Source organism: Erpetoichthys calabaricus, chromosome 4 (genome assembly GCF_900747795.2).
Source record: "Erpetoichthys calabaricus chromosome 4, fErpCal1.3, whole genome shotgun sequence".
Lineage (NCBI taxonomy): Eukaryota > Metazoa > Chordata > Cladistia > Polypteriformes > Polypteridae > Erpetoichthys > Erpetoichthys calabaricus.
In genome coordinates this window covers 272,163,580-272,180,232 of record NC_041397.2, presented here as the reverse complement: position 1 = coordinate 272,180,232, position 16,653 = coordinate 272,163,580, and the positions used below count along the sequence as shown (strand labels likewise).

Sequence of the window (16,653 nt, the reverse complement as noted above, 5' to 3'; positions counted from 1 at the left end):
GGTACATGTCCTTTATATTAAATAATAAAATGCAACTCTATTAAGTGTAATACACTAATTGCAAACACATGCTTGTTGCTATTGCTAATCAACCTATTCCAGATCTATGGAGGAATTTTGGTTGACAGAAACATTTTTTATTGAAATTCTTCTGTAACTTCTTAAGTTTTTCTTTAACAAATGACCTGCTCTAATGTTTTATCTTCTCAGTATTGATTACATATGAATTTCCAATTAGCTTTACCTATATATTGAATTTATTCCCTGCATGCTTTTTGAAGAAGGGTTTGCTTATACCATATGTCCACTTTTTTAAAATTATCCTTCAGTGCTGTACCTTTAGCTAGCAAACATACTGTATATTGTGACAGTCTCATCAAAATACAAAAGAAAACTAATCTTTGTTTTGGTAATGATTAATGTTATCAAGCAGAAAAGAACTTCCAAATCATGGTACTATTTTGGCCAGTCCCGGTATCTGCTAACAGAGACTTAATTTGAAATATAAGACTTTTAACAATCATATCTTAATTGTTATTTTTATTATTTTAAAGAACTAAACACAATCCAATAAAAACAAAGCAAAAGCAACGGTTTGTTCCAAAGTCAATCCATGAAACTCATCCCCAATTCAACTTAGAGAGCTATATTAAGAAAGCACAAATCTACAGTGGATCTTCATCTTTCTCTATATACAGTAAAACCCAATGTCTGTCTGTCTGCAGGTCTGTCCGCTTTTCACAAGAGAACTACTTAATGGATTTAGCTTGGGTTTTTTCTATAATTTGCTTAAACATTCTGGTTGATTTTGTGACTTCTTGCATCACGCTAAGTATCATAGTTCGGGTTAGGTACTGATTTATTCACATGAATCTAAAAGACAGGCTAAGGGCTAAGGGGAGAGGGAGGCAGGACCTCAGGAGTAGGGAGCCGGTTGGGGCCAACCTCACTCATGCGCTAGCCTCCGTTTGAGTCGCTCTACCTCTCACCACATGTTGGAGTGTACCTTGCCTCCGCTTAGCTAGCGATACCTGTTTGTTCAGCAGACATTATCATCTAAAGATTGTTAAGGAGTAATGTTTAATGTTTTTGGCAGAGATATCACGGCCACATGCTCTTCTCCCCATGCAAGGGACGCTCTCCCATAAGAGCTGAACACGATTAGAAACAGTGCCAACATTTAACGTTGGAGCGTACCTTATCAAATGCATTATGAAAGTCAAGATAAATATCATATGCTTTGATCATACCATTTTTCTGCTTCCTCATAGAATTCCAGCATGTTGGTAAAACATGACCTCCCTCTTCTGAACCCACGCTCACTGTTCAGTAAAACTCGTGTTCTTGCCATGTGCTGCTCAATCTTATCTTTAACAATTCCTTCCATTCATTTTTCTGTGATGCACATTAAGCTTACTGGTCTATAGTTCTGCCTGGTCACCCTTTTTATATACCGGGATAATATTTACCATTTTTCAGTCCTTCCCCAGTGCACAGTGACTTCCTAAAAATATGTGACAAGGCTTTATATATATAGTCGCTAAACTACTTAAGAACTTCAGGGTAAATATTATCTGGTCCTGGAGATTTGTTTGATTTCAGCCTATTTAATTTAAGCATTACTTCTCCCTTTCTAAATCACTCAGTACATCTTTTTTACTGTTGGGAGGTTATCTAATTGTTCACTTGTGAAGACTAGAAAGATGCAAGTTCAGAGCATTTGCTATTTCACTTTCTGTTCCCCTTTACTATTCCTGATGCACTTCACCTCTTCCTTGACTGTCCTTTTACTACTAAAATACTGAAAGAATCTTTTGGGTCATCTTTCGCCTTATCTGCTCTATTCCTCTCTAAATGCATGTTAGCATGCCTAATATCCTTCTTAATGGTTACCCTCATGTTCTCATACACCCTACGATTTACAGTGGAATTATTAGTCTTATACAACTGTTTTTTTTTCCTTTGCAGCTTCTTTTTCAACTCTTTGCTATCCCACTGCAGATTTTTTAAATTTCTTACTAACTGTATCCACACTTAAAAGCTTATTCCCATCAATCCTACTTAAATTTTGTACATCTGCTCAAAATTTCCTCTACCAAAGTTAAACTTAACAGTTTTAGTCTTTCAAAACACTGAGAACTGTATTATATTATGGTCACTTGATCCTAGTGGTTTAATCACCTCTACACCTTCAATTCTATCCTGATTATTACAAAATGGGTGCTTTAACATACAGTCATACTCCGCTTTTTGCAAGGTTATCTCAATTAATGTTCGGGTAGTTAAAGTCTCCCATGACTATAATATCCCCCTGTAAAATAAGACTTCTTTCCCTAATGCTTTCCAGGTGAAGTCACATGTCCTCTCTAAGTGTGGCTAATCATCCAACTGAATAGGACTTACATTTAAATTCTGTTTGACATAAACAGCAAACCCACCTCCTTTTCTGTTCTTTCTATCCTTCCTAAAAATATGTATCCTTCTATTTTATGCTCATCCATTTTTTTGTTATTTAGCTAGGTTTTTGTTATTGCTATGAAATCATAATTATGCTCCACTACATACAACTGCAACTCTCTTGTTTTATTTATAGTACTTCTAGCATTAACAACAGCTATTTTTAATGTGTTATTTATTTTACTTTTGCATTTAAATGTTGGGTAAGAATTTGCATTACTATGTATTTTTATTTTTACACTATTATTTGTTCCTCCATGTACATTTCTAAATATGGCCTGTCCTAAGCTCTCTACCCTCCAATGCCCTAGTTTAAACACATTGGTGCCCCTCCAGTTCAGATGTAACCCGTTGTGGCGGGACAGTTCTCATCTGTTCCTAAAGGAGTCCCAATGTCACATAAACATATTCCATTCTACACTACACTAAGATCTGAACCACGCATTAAGCCTTCATATCTTAATCTTACTTGGACTGGCAAGTGGCACAGATATAACTTCAGAGAAGACTGCCTTGTCAGTTCTTCTCCTTATCCTGGCACCTATCTCTTTAAATGTGGATCGCAGAACTGACAGACTACCCTTATGTATGTCATTTGTTCCAACATGGATAATGACAACTGGATCCACCCCCAGTCTGGCCAAGAGCCTTTTCACCCTTGGAGGTCTCTCAACTGTACACCCAGAAGGCAACACACCATGCAAAACTCTCGGTCTCTGGGGCAAACCTGTGCTTCAATCCCCCTAATGATTTAGTCCCTAACTATCACTACCATTCTCATTCTGGGAACTGTTTTTGAGGTGGCTCATTGGGGTTCCACGTGCCTGCATATCATTTCAGAGACACCATCCAACTCTACAAGAACCTGAAAATGGTTTGACACTTCTTATTCTGGGGTTTATGTCCCTGGACAGTATGCACCCTTTACCTTGTGGCTTGTGACTATGACCCACCTATCTCTACCTTTCTGGTCTGGAATCCACTCCCATGCCTCTTTAGGTGTGCATACTATGTAAGAAGGACACCTGGTACAGGTCGGCCAGTTCTCTACTACAACGCAAGCCAGGCAACTCCTCCACCAAGTTCAGTGACCCTGAGCTAGAGGTGCTGGATCAGCTGGCATCTCCTGCAGATTTAGCCCTCATAGAAAACTGGTTCTCTACTTGTATTGCACTGGACTCATTATTAAAATTGTCTTTGGGTTACTAAAACTGTGCAACGTTTTGTAGTAAATATAAAAATTTAAGCCAAACAAAATTGATTAAAGAACTGCTAGTTATTTTACACCTTTTTACCCCTTAAGCTCCTATAATATTCTCCCCCTCAACAACCTGCTGTTTGTTCTTCTGTTAGGTTTTTACTTTTCTCTTTCTGTTCTCCTAACTCTGAGCTCCTCTGTTTCTTTACTTAAAGCTCTCCACTCACTCCGTTTGTATTCCTTTGTATTAATGATTCCTTATGCTGTCGTCCTCTTAACTGCTCTACTTTCCTGCCCGCTAAGCACTGTTCAATCTAGAAAATCTTGCTTACTAAATATCTGCTGATAGATAATTTCTTACTGTCTTGTCTGCTCCTACAGTTGCTTGTGCCTAATTGGCATCTTAATACTTGCTGCCTCCCTAACATTAATGGATTAAGTCACATAGTTGTGAGTTGGATTTTTTTTTATCATAACTTGTGATCCAAAATAAATAGTACATGGCCTGAGATAACAACAGCTTCAAGCTTACAAGATTTAATAAAGGATAATAAATTATTATTGATAAAAAGTAATCAGTTCTAGTAACTGTTATGCACTAGTGAAAACGAACAGTATTCTTTCAAGTTCAGATATGAAAATCTAAAGGGGTAGATAGATTATAATCCTAAAAATTGTAAAATTAACATCATAGTTTTAGATCTTACGGTTGCAATTGCTGAATATCTATCTAATTCTAGATTCATTACAAAAAATGAAAAGCACCAGCCATTATAAGATTATAACTGCTCAAAGTGACAACTAATGCAAGAACCTTATGCATGAATTCTCTATCATCTATTCTTGGTAAATATAATTCAGAAAAAAAAAATTTTTATTTGTAAAGACTCACAACTCTACTAATATATTTCCCCTCAGTGTCAGGCACTACATCAGTGGATGTTTTGCAAAGTATAATTACTATACTTCTGGTTTCGTTATTACCATTAGAATAAAAAATCTGACCAGCACATGCTCATCTATAACTGCTCCTCCCTCCTTCAAACATACTAACTCTACCCTTATGGAGGTGAGATATGAGAGCACTCTTTCCCCCTTAAGATCATGATTGAGTCTGTGAGAGCTGATTTTTACTGTTAAATGATTTTCACTTATTGGTTTTATATTGATTATTTTCAATGACTTATGTTTTTTTTAAATGTTATCGTTTGCCTTTAGCACTCTTAGAAGGCACTTCAATTTAAGCATCTTGATGTTTGACCCAGTCCTGATGCTACTTCTCTGCAAGGTTAAGTATTCATAAGAGAACCAGTGTAATCTAATGTAGCAGAATTCTGACTCTGAGGCTCTGTTTATCAGTATCTTGCAAGGACATGAGATGCAGACAGATCACATACTTCTTACAGCTGTAATTCAGTCATCTCTTTTGTGGTACTGGGTAAATTTGTGCGTCTGTTAATAAAAGTATTTTTTCCATCCTGAACTGGATTCATAAATTTGACCTTGACAGTTGGTGCTACGAGTACATCCCATTTCTCCCTCTCACTTCTCACTCAAGCACCAGATGAGACAATAAGACCATCTTTTCTTTTAATCTTATGGGGTGACTGGGGAAGCCAAGATGCGAACGCTGAACAACCTGAACTGGCTTTGAGAATCTGACTTTGACAAGACCTTTAACATTCCAATGGGGTGTCATAGTACAGAATGGCCTCCGATTCAAAATTAATAAAAAACAGCTATATTTTAGACCAAAAGAATTAGTATGGCTGCCGAGATAGAATTGTCTTCATAATGGTCCTCTCTTCATGGCCAGATGGTGAGAAAGAAAGAAAGAAAAGACAAGGTTACCAACTTAATAATAATCTTACCACAAAACACAAACCAATGGGGAGTCATAGTGCAGAATGGCATTCAATTCAATACCAATTATAAACAACCGTACTTTAGACCAACAAAATTATTTTATCTGCCCCTTTCTGGGCCAGATACCAATGAAGGCACTCAGGTACAATCTGTCCCCCAGATGCTTTGTTTAGGCAGTTAGTGGCTTTCCTGCAGTGGATGGCTTATAGACTCTAAGTCCAAACATAGCCACCATTGCAAAGCTGGTCTCGTGCTCCATGCCCCCTCATCATAAATTTCACATTCCGAGTCAGTCCTAAAGACTGGGGGAGTTGGTTAGGTAAACATTAAAGCACCTCTGCTCTTATCAATAAAGTAAAACATGCCTCCTGAAACGGTAATATTACATTTGCTTTGTCCAGGTTATAAATAAAGATAAACACTATATTTATCATCTTATATGCTAGAAATAACTCCACCACACCTGGTCATTATCATTCTTAATAACCTGTCTCTTCTGAGTCAGTAAACGTTGCATGAGTAATTACCTTTACTATTTTGTGGGGAGACAGTGTCATCAGTGCTTTTACTTCTAGTAGCGCTAAAATACATACAAAAAAATACCATAGATATATTAACAGCATCAAATATATTAAATAAATGAAAATGTTACTCTGAACATGTATGCTTATTTATTTTTATTTATCTTCCAGTCTCTCCAAGTATATATACAAATGTTGAGCGTTTGTCTGACGGGACGGTCAAGCTTGTTTGTCAAGCATCTAATGGGAAACCAGCGGCAAACATTTCCTGGACAACTGGGGACGACTCCACTCAGAAGAATTCTGCAGATTTCAACGGTACCATTTCAGTGAAAAGCTGGATCATTATACCTGCTAACGCATCACTAGAAGATATTTTTTGCAAAGTGGAGCACAAGACATGGAACCGAACACAGAGTAGGAATTTCACAGTTCCAGAACATAAAGGTTGGAGAATATTACTGAAATAATTTTTGAAGACAGACTCCAAAGCATTTTATTGTTGTTAAATAAAAATAAAGTGTGTTGCCAATTAAGAATTCTGAATTTGTACTTGAAGTTCAATAATGTTTAGGGAAAATGGAGATCAAACTACCACTCAAAAAATATCATTACTATTATTATTTTAGAAATGAATGGTCGAGATTTGCTTCTGGGAAATTTATTGGTTATTTATAGAAAGGGCTGTTGTTAAAAAAAAAAAAAAACATTGTGTCTTGCATCCTGACATAGTATTCCTATGTGTGATCCCACCATAAATGGTTAGTCTCTTCATTTTACCCAGCCTCACCATTTGCCCCAATAAATATCTGGACTATCAAATTGCTCAAGGAACCCTTTAATAGAGGAAGACAACAGCCACAATTTTAACATCAAACTTCAGTTTTTGTATATTCTGACTGTCTTAGTTTTATTAAATACATGATAAATTAGGGCAGCACAATGTTGTTATACCCCGTGCCACAAGCTCAAAGTAATGAGACAGCTAAACCCGTTTATTAGGGTTAGCTGATGTGCAACTTTGTGCGCTCGTGAAATTGACAGAGGGGTAAGTGCTAATTATCTCTACAATTTAAAATGTAGGTTAAGAGCTGCAAAAGAGCAGGAGTAGTAAGCATCATAAGAGCCAAAGCAAGGTTATTATAGATAACGAAAACTAAAATCAAAACTGAAACTATTATTAAAAAAACATTTTCGTAAACTAAAATAAAATGATTAACAAAACCGAAATGAAAAACTAAAACTAAACGAAATTATTAAAGTAGCTGGAAAGACTAAGTGAAATACAATAATAATTTACTAAAATATTTTTAGTTTTCGTTTTTGAATTAATATTATTGCCGTTAGTCTTTAACCCTTTAACTCTAAAACAGAAAGTCATCCACCACGAGCCGCCCACACATATTCATCCAAGTGAACGGCGGCTGGTGACGGAGGGCGGCTGTTCACACAGCATTTGCAGTGACAGAGTGAGCTGAATGCGGGTGCGTAAAGCCTGTGAAATAGAAAGCGATTTACTTGCCGCCTTTCTTTGCGCTTGTTTTATATCAAGATGTTAATTCAAACGGCTGAAATCAGAATGTGCTGGTCAACGAAACGTTTACCATATGGATAGAAAAATAACGAGTGAGTAGCGTTTCAGTTTATTTCTCAGGTGACTACTTTTTGTTGACAGCAATTCACCTGCCACTTCGCACAGTAGAAATCATTTTAACTTCCTCATATACAAAGTATAGAGAAAGTATAGTAATCATGAAAAAAATCGACCTCGATATTTTAATGAATCTTGACGTTACAGACCTCCCAGAGTCCAAAAATACTGTTTTTTTGGAATTGTGTGTGCGTGCGTGTGTGTGTCTGTGTGTGTGTAAACACTGTAACTCAAACTCAACTAGATAGATGGATGAAATTCGGCATGTGGTTATAACACCACAATTGTAGATCTGTATTAACTTTTGGGCCAAACCCATCCCGGAAGTGGTACTTTACCTGAACACATACTCGATTTTTTTTTTATTCATGCAGCTGCAGAGTCCAATTTATTCAACTTTATTTTTATAATAATTGTTCAATATATTATTAATTTGATTTGATTTGTTGTCGATGGTTCCTTGATGTACATAATATAAAAATATAATCATTGTCTTGCGGTTTACTCCTCAAATATCCATCCCTATATCTGAGTATACAAGAAAGTTTAGAGGAGACCACTCCCGATTTTGGAAAATAAAACGGCACTGATTGAGAGACTGACTAGGTCATCATACAAGATCAGCATATTGTTGCTGACCAATCACTTTTGCTTTCAAAACATCGTTTAAAAATGAAGCGATACAAACAAAGGTAGGTAGGCGAAGAGAGTCTGCCAAGTGATGAAAAACAAAACATACTTATGGGCTATTGTATTTATTCTATATTTATTAATTTATCTTTTTTAGCTCATATTCACAACTCAAAATAACTGATATTGTGAAAGTAATCCATTAGCAGAATTATATTTTAAAATATTTGTCTCCCTTTTTTCAATGTTTTTGTCTCTCAAAATAGATAGTTGAAATATCATATTCTTTTTGTTCTTAACATCAGCCTTATCATACATATTGCATACCAGGGATTTTTCCTGCCTTACATCCAAACCTGCTTGGGTAGGCTCCAGGTTTCCTGTGATCCTGCTCTGGATAAACAGGTTTAGATAATGTATACCTTATGTATAATGTACAGTATACCTGAGATTGTTCTTAATCTCAGATGCTGTCTCTGTCGTTTTATGTCTGTCTGTACTCCTATTACTTGCTCTTGCTCTGCTCATTATGGGTTTAAAGTCCTTTATGTTGGCTACTCAAGTCTCACTGCCCCTAAGCTTGACACTACATGCTTGTTTTTCTTTGTTTCCCAGCTAGGTGGGGTCTGTGCACTGATTCAAGTCTAAGAGCCCTGTTCTTCTTAAGCCCCCGTAATTTTCATGAGAAAATATTTTTAAAATTATAAAATTGTGTAAAATGTTTCATATTCGGTATCTAGTTTTGATTATGCTTGTTTTTATCAGACAAAAATAAAACCAGATATTAAACCATTTAGTGTAGTAAGCTTCCACTAACATTAAACTCGTATCCAAATCTATTAAGTGTACAGTTCTGTCTGATTGTGACACAAAACTAAACTCCATAGGAGCTCCATGCCATAATTACAGAGACTAAAACTGAAACTAATAGATATAAAAATAAAATAGAAATGTCTTTGTGAAATAAAAACTAAACTAAAACTAAAAATACAAGATGAAGAAAAACTAAAACTAAACTGATTTTCCAAGTAAGATCAGAAAAATATAGAAATTAAAACTAATATAAAAAGGCAAAACTATAATAACCTTGAGCCAAAGGGATAGAGTATGAGCTGTGCAAGGGATGGAGTTGGTGTTCTGGAGTGGAGGAACCATTTTTACAGCATGGTCCAGATCTACTGAACATTTTCTGAGTAGCAGTGAAAGATATGTTACACAGGCATTGTGAGAATGGAGCTGTGTGGGGGCGTTTCTGGGATTTTTGCCCTATATCTTGAGGAGGATGGGTAGCAGAGGCAGGACTGTGACAGAGCTGTGTGCGAGAGTGTTACAGGTGTGCATGTCTGGAGTATACCCTTTAGGACGCGCTGATATTAGAAGTAAGAATCGCTAAGTTTTGACACTCTCTCATACTGTTTGTGTGTTTTTATTTAATGGAAATTTTATTTATTATGATTTTATTATTTATTTATTATTTATTTGCTTGCACTTTTGCACATTAATAAAAATGGACAGTTTGGACAATGAGCAACTGACTGTGTCTCCTCACGTGCCACTGGTTGATCTCAGTTACAAACAACACTATACCCCAAAAGTTGCCGGTGCCCATTGACTGAAGGCACAAAGTATCACACATGTTTCATTATCTAATGTTGCTGCCACTTACCAATTAACTTGTAGATAGATCTTTGTTTGACTGCATTCAGTGGATGTATACTTTCTGTCTTTGTTTGTTTTGGCTTTCTTCTATAATTAAGGACATAAAGTACTTATGTTAATCTATCACAATGCATGCACCTCCATGAAGTTTTAGAATGTAAGGAAAATATTGGCCTTTGCAGAATCTAATATTTGACCCTGTACTTTTAAGTGCTTTTCAAGCTATTGCCTAAAATTCCTAACAAAGGTTGAAATTATTTATAAAACACCTTGGCAGAATGATATACAAATGTTGTCTCACTGTGTTCAGATTCTGGGTCAATTCATGTTCTCCAATATTCAAAAGACATGCTACATTACTGACAATTTTTAATTGTCTCAGGGCTTTCCAGGCCCTATAACTGTCACTATTAAATGTGCACACTGTCCTTTTGTTCACATAAATTTTTATTTAAAAACGATTTAAAATATTAAAAAAAATGTGAGTGTGTGTTCGAGTGTGTCCTGTGATTGGAATGTTCCCTGCTTTGAAAGCATTTCATAATCCTGTATTCCGTTTACCAGAGTCAGAAAATGTACAGATTGACTCTGGAGGATATCAAAAAATCAGACTTTCGGTTTGTACTGTTATCCTAATAACCTGCCTATTAATTGACCAAATGAAATTGATGGGCTCAACTGTTTCCTCTCATTTATCAACTCTTATATTCTAAGGTTGTATAAAACTTACATTGATGAATGTTTTAAAAGTATACAGCAATAAATCTGCTTTATAATGACCTGGTCCATACCAATATTCAATTCTTGGGAAACAAGACAGTGTAGGAATTGATAATTAATAATCAATGAGGTACCCACCAAGGGGGTGCCAATAAATGTAGAAAATGGAACAATGAATTTTAACTTGGTTAGTTAATTAAAAGTTTGCCTACAGCAATACTGGTAATTAACCAAATAATTTGGCAAGGCTCCTACTTTCTTTACCTTACCTCCTCTGTTGTAGGAAGGGGTCTCCAGCCTTCAGAATTACATCAAGGTAACTAAAGCATGCTTGTTTAAGAAACAGAATAATATAATTTATTGATAAACACAATGTACTGTATATAGATATATGGTAACTACATATGTATGTCGACATATAAGACAGGATGCAGACAGACTGGACAGAAAAATATATAACACTCAGAAAAGCTGTCAGTTTTCTTGCTATTTAGAGTTCTGATTTATCTTGGCACAGATAAATAGTTTTACAATACCAAGTCTTTAAGGAGGATGTTCTATATTGTATGGAGTTATTACTTTGTTGTTGCTCAGGGCTCAAGTGGGGGATTCTTCTTGCATTAGAGTGCCTTCTCTCTCCTTGCTGCATGATCCTTTGTTTGTAGTGTTCTGTGATGCTGCTTTCTCAGATTGCTGTCTGTTGCTAGGCCCTTTGATGTGTCTTCTACAACTTCATAGCAAAAAGCATTACTCTTTCTGGCACAAGAGTATAGATGCTGAAGTTCCCTTCTTGAAGTAAAGGCTGTTTCTCATTCCACTGGCCTGCTTTCATAACAGGCCTGGTGTGCCAGTGAAGCCTAAAAGAATGGGCAATGCCTGCTTTGTCCTACAACAGCATTGAGTTTTTTTCTGTTTCTAATGAGGCAACCATCTTTTAAATGGAATCCAGCTTCTCTTCATGAGTAAGCTTTGGAGAAATCTATAAGCTAAAACAAATTCTATAAAATACGCAACATAAAAACTTTCAAACCAGCAGTTCATTAGAAGCCTGTATGTGGCTTTTAAAATAATAATATAAAATCAACTGCTTTACAGTTCATTATATAAAAATATAAATACCAGTAATACTAATTTACTTCTGTACTAACTTGAGTATTTATATATTGCAGGTCCTGACTCCTGGATTTTCTGGATTGCTATTCCTGGTGTTATTCTCCTTATTTGTCTTATTATTGCAACATCATTTTATTTTATAAGAAAGCATTTATCTCATTTTAGGTAAGCTATGATTTATTCTTTTTTAATGTACAGCATCACTGTTTGTGCCTAGTGGTACGATATTTTCTTCATTACTGTATTTTGAAAAGCAATAAAATAATCAATTAGTACAGCCTATCATGAAGATGCAGATTCCATCAAAGCAGACACTAATTGCAACATATCATTCCATAAATAAAAACAAAAATCTTACTGCATAGCAAAGTACAAAAGTACTGGACATCCAGAAACAGATGAAACTTGACTACAACTTTTTTTGATAGATTAAAATGCTACAAACCCCAGTAGCATTCACATCATGCACATTGAGAGAAATGGAACATCTAACCCTTCTGAAAAACAGGATTTGGAATCAATAAATTCCAGAAATATTTGTACAGATATACATTTATGCCCACCAAAGATGACAAACATCTTGTAGTGGTTCTGTATCCAAAGTCATCAGTTTCCACCCAAGCAGCCATGAGGGTAAAATAATTGGCATTCAAAGTGAGTACGTCAAGCATGTGCTGTGTGACCCCTCAGTGCTGGTGTTTGCACAGAAAAAGCAGAATCACAACAATCTGTCCAGTAAAGTGAGACTTAAAACACAAACCTTGCTTGGTGTGCAGATTAAAATAAGTTGATTTTAAAAGAAAAATAGTAAATCAATAAAAGACAGTTTATTACTAAGCCAGTAGAATAACCATGAGGACAATTAGGCAGTCATATATATATATATATATATATATATATATATATATATATATATATACATGGTTAAAATAGTTTACTGTCAAATAAATGCAAAGAGTACGCGACACGTGCTTCGCCCTCATTCTGAGCTCATCAGGCGTACAAACTCCACTGCACTCCCTCTCGGGAATCGAACCAAGGACGTCAGCGCCAGAGGCGATGCCCCTATCAGATTGTGACACAGACTTCGAATGCCGTGAATGTAATTACCCCGATCTACATGCTGTCAAATAAACGAACCACACGCCGTGGCGCAACGTTAGGGGTAATTCCTTTTCCTATTTTCTGTTTTTTATTATTATTATTATTACTATTATTTTATTATTATTATTAGTCACAGTTGTAGTAGTAGTAGTAGTAATAGTTGTAGTAGTTTTCTACATTTCATAAACCAGTTTCCTTTGCCAAGGTCTAGTATGTTTAGATTCATCCCATTTTGGCCTATAACCTTGCTGGCAGTGCACCCAAACTTCTTCCTCCTTCTTATGGAGAGTTTCACCTGTCTTTTTCCAACTGAGCCTTATTATGTGGCTACCAGGTTTACAGTGAGTTCTGGTATTCCTGTTCCAGGTAAGGATCTCTTTAATTTAGCAAAGTCTGTCATTAGTGTAGTTAATGAATTCTTCTTTGTATGACTCCTCCCCTCATCCCAATTTGTCATGGGTAAACGGAAAACAACAGTTGATCCCAAATTCCTCTTGATCTCTGGTTCACTTCTTCAATAGAATATAAAGGCTCTCAGGACTCCAGGAATTATATAAGAAAATATTTAAGAAAAAAACCTCGGGATCACAACAAGCAAGCTTTCTGTTCTTGCTGTATAATCACAGAAATGCTATCAACTCCTGTGTGGACAAAGCTTTTATAGATATCAATATACAAGAACATTTTAGCATATAGTTGATAGCATCCAAATTATAGGTAAGAACATTTTCTTAAAAGGGTAAAAGAGGGTGAACTTATGAAAAATGCAACATATTGTTATTGCTGAGACTTAAGGACAGAGACTGCTTCCAACAGAAGTGTCTGATATCTTTAAAGCAAAACTCAGTATAAATCACATTTGTTACATATGGCATCATTTCTAAGAAAAAAAACAATGTTAGCACAGTCAGAAAAGCCTTATGAGCCTAAAAGTCCATAATCCTAAAGGATTATTAAAATATTTTTTCCAACAGTAACCCTATCAGGTGCATATACAAGATATTGCCAAGGATCAGCTCCCATCACACTCCCACCACAAAAATGTCCCAGTCCTAGAAGAGGTTAGGGTACCATCTAATGACTCTGTGTTCCTATTCTTAAACTTGCTTATGTAAAGAATGATTTAGATATTTGGAGGGGTGGGATTTTGTGGAATGGCCTGGCTGATGTGAATTAGAGTGGCAAATCAATATTAAATTTTGTGTAAGTCATGAATTGTCCATAACAAAGGAAGGAAAAAATGTGCATAAGTGTATCTGCTACCAAAGTTCTATGGGGCTAGTCAACTTTGTGCTTGCGTATTCTAATCTGATTATGTGTCCTTCTTGATCATACAGAAACTGTACCAAAGCCACCATGCCTGCACCAACTCCTCCTGCTGTTGCTATCCCCAGTAAAATTACGGTAAACAATTTTGTTACATTATTTCTATTAGTGAGATAGCAATAATGCTAAAGCTTTGTTCACCTCTTAAGAGTACAATGTAAGATATAAGAATTATATATTATATGAGTGGACACTTGTAAACATTTAATGTGCTTTTATCCTACTTAGGTGTTGCAGAATATAGAACCACATTTGAAGGGTTGTGTATAAAGTTAAAAATAAAGGGTTGAAATTCAATCCTCATTCAATCTTGCACTGTATTCTTTGGTAATGAAACTTTCATTCATTTTATATACAGTTTGTTATACTATTACATTGTATAAAGTTATAATCAACCTGTGTAACTCATCACTTCTGAACTTCAGCCTCTTTTAAATCATTTATTCAAATGGAAAATTGTTTCCTTCTTTATCCAATTCAGGGTTATAGGTGACACCTGGCATAGGGTGGGCAACATACCTGGGCAGGATGATATCCATTTCAATTTTTTATATAAGGAATATTTTAGGTTATAGACTAAGCATGGCATACACTGTTACAAATATAGTATTATTATATAAATGGAACAATTGTACCCCTTTTTAGATATATAAGGGACAGGACCCTGAGTTCTTTAATATGGTGTCTCACCTCTGTTATTCACAATGACATTCACTTTCCCATCCTCACATATTTTATGGTATTTGATATGGTGTTACCCAACACAGTAACAATATACCAAACGTTTTGGAACAAGAAAAGCTTACTAGTTAAATACTTCTAATAGCTGCACTAGATATGAAAATGTTACAATATATCCAAATTTTACAATAATACAGTTATATTTAGAATTTAATAAACACCATGGGACACAAAATATTCACAATAATATAGAAAAACCCACTCAGTTCTGGTTACACATATTTTGTTGGGGGCCGCAATCATAGCCTGAGAGTATGATGGCCACAAAACAAAAACAGAATTGTCCCCTTCACTTGAGGTTGTACCTCAAGCCAAATGAGAAAATAAACTAATAGACTTCTTACTTATATGCCTTGCTCCAACTCAGTTTACTCATCTCTCATTTTATCACACATAGCTCCTCCAAACTCTGTGTCTTACACCATCAGAAAATACCACGCTACCCAACAGTTCTCATAGTCGAACCCACATCTTCAAACCTCCCGTGTCTTCAACCCACTGATACACTCTGTTCTTCCACCAGCGAATCTTCATTTTTTAATCTCTCTCTCTGTTTTCTTTGTAAACTTTGTGTAACACTTCATTTTAGTTCTTATGCTCACCTACACTGTCAACCTACTGGTTATTTTTTTTCCTTGCTTTTGTTTTATACACTTTCTCTTTGAAAATGACCTTTTGTGTGATGAGTACTTACATTTTGTCATCCTGAATTTTTTTTTTGTCTTTCTTTTCATTTCAGTCTTTTTCTAGGGCTTTTCTTTCTCCTGGTTGGCAAGACTGTCTCCTCTCTTTTTTTCCTTTCCCATCTCTCCCCCTCTCTCCTTTTTTTCTTTTCCTCCTCCAGTCCCATCCCCATTAGTGTAGTTCTTGGACTGGGATAGACCAATCATTGGGCAAAAACAGCTATAAGGCTAGGCCTCATGCTCCTTAAGCTACCAGTTGCACTTCTCTTCAACCAATCTTAATGCTTTCTTTGAATTAACTTTATTAAAAATCTAATATTACGTGTTTTTTTCCAAAACCTACCCCTGATTACATAAAACTATTGTGGAAAAAACTTGGTAGATAAAGAAGAGTCTTCAGTCATTATTATAAATAAACTGCAACATATTTACATGAACTGGATACAAGGAGGACTGATTGTGAGGTCATTTATGTTAGGTAGAATGCCTAGAGGGGGCTGGGTGGTCTCGTGGCCTCGGAACCCCTGCAGATTTTATTTTCTTTCTCCAGCCATCTGGAGTTTTTTTTTTTTGTTTTTTCTGTCCTCCCTGGCCATCGGACCTTACTTTTATTCCATGTTAATTAGTGTTCCCTAATTTTAATTCTTATTTGTTTTGTCTTTTTTCTCTTTCTTCATTATGTAAAGCACTTTGAGCTACATTGTTTGTATGAAAATGTGCTGTATAAATAAATGTTGTTGTTGATGTTGTCCCATGTGCGGTTGTTTAATGCAACATGGCAGACTGGAGACATTTAACAGAGTCTTTTCATTTAGGTGCGTTTACATAATACATTTAAAAAATATTTTAATTTGCACCAATCAGCATAAAGATTAGGTAACAGTCTTAAGTAAACATCTAGATAAAAAAAGACTTTTTTATATACAAACTGTTATCAGAGAACAAAATATAAAGTCAAATGGCATAAATGATCTCATTCTCTAA

General features: G+C 35.6%; 1 protein-coding gene across 2 annotated transcripts in view; it reads left to right on the top strand.

Moving 5' to 3' along the window:
• Positions 1–16,653, top strand: part of si:ch211-214p13.9 (cell surface glycoprotein CD200 receptor 1-A) — a 78,667-nt gene that overhangs the window by 59,896 nt on the left and 2,118 nt on the right. For both annotated transcript variants that reach the window (XM_028800806.2, XM_028800805.2), the window contains 3 exons: positions 6,214–6,489; positions 11,872–11,980; positions 14,257–14,323. In XM_028800806.2, the coding sequence (XP_028656639.1) occupies positions 6,214–6,489; positions 11,872–11,980; positions 14,257–14,323 (452 nt within the window). The remainder of the gene's footprint in view (positions 1–6,213; positions 6,490–11,871; positions 11,981–14,256; positions 14,324–16,653) is intronic.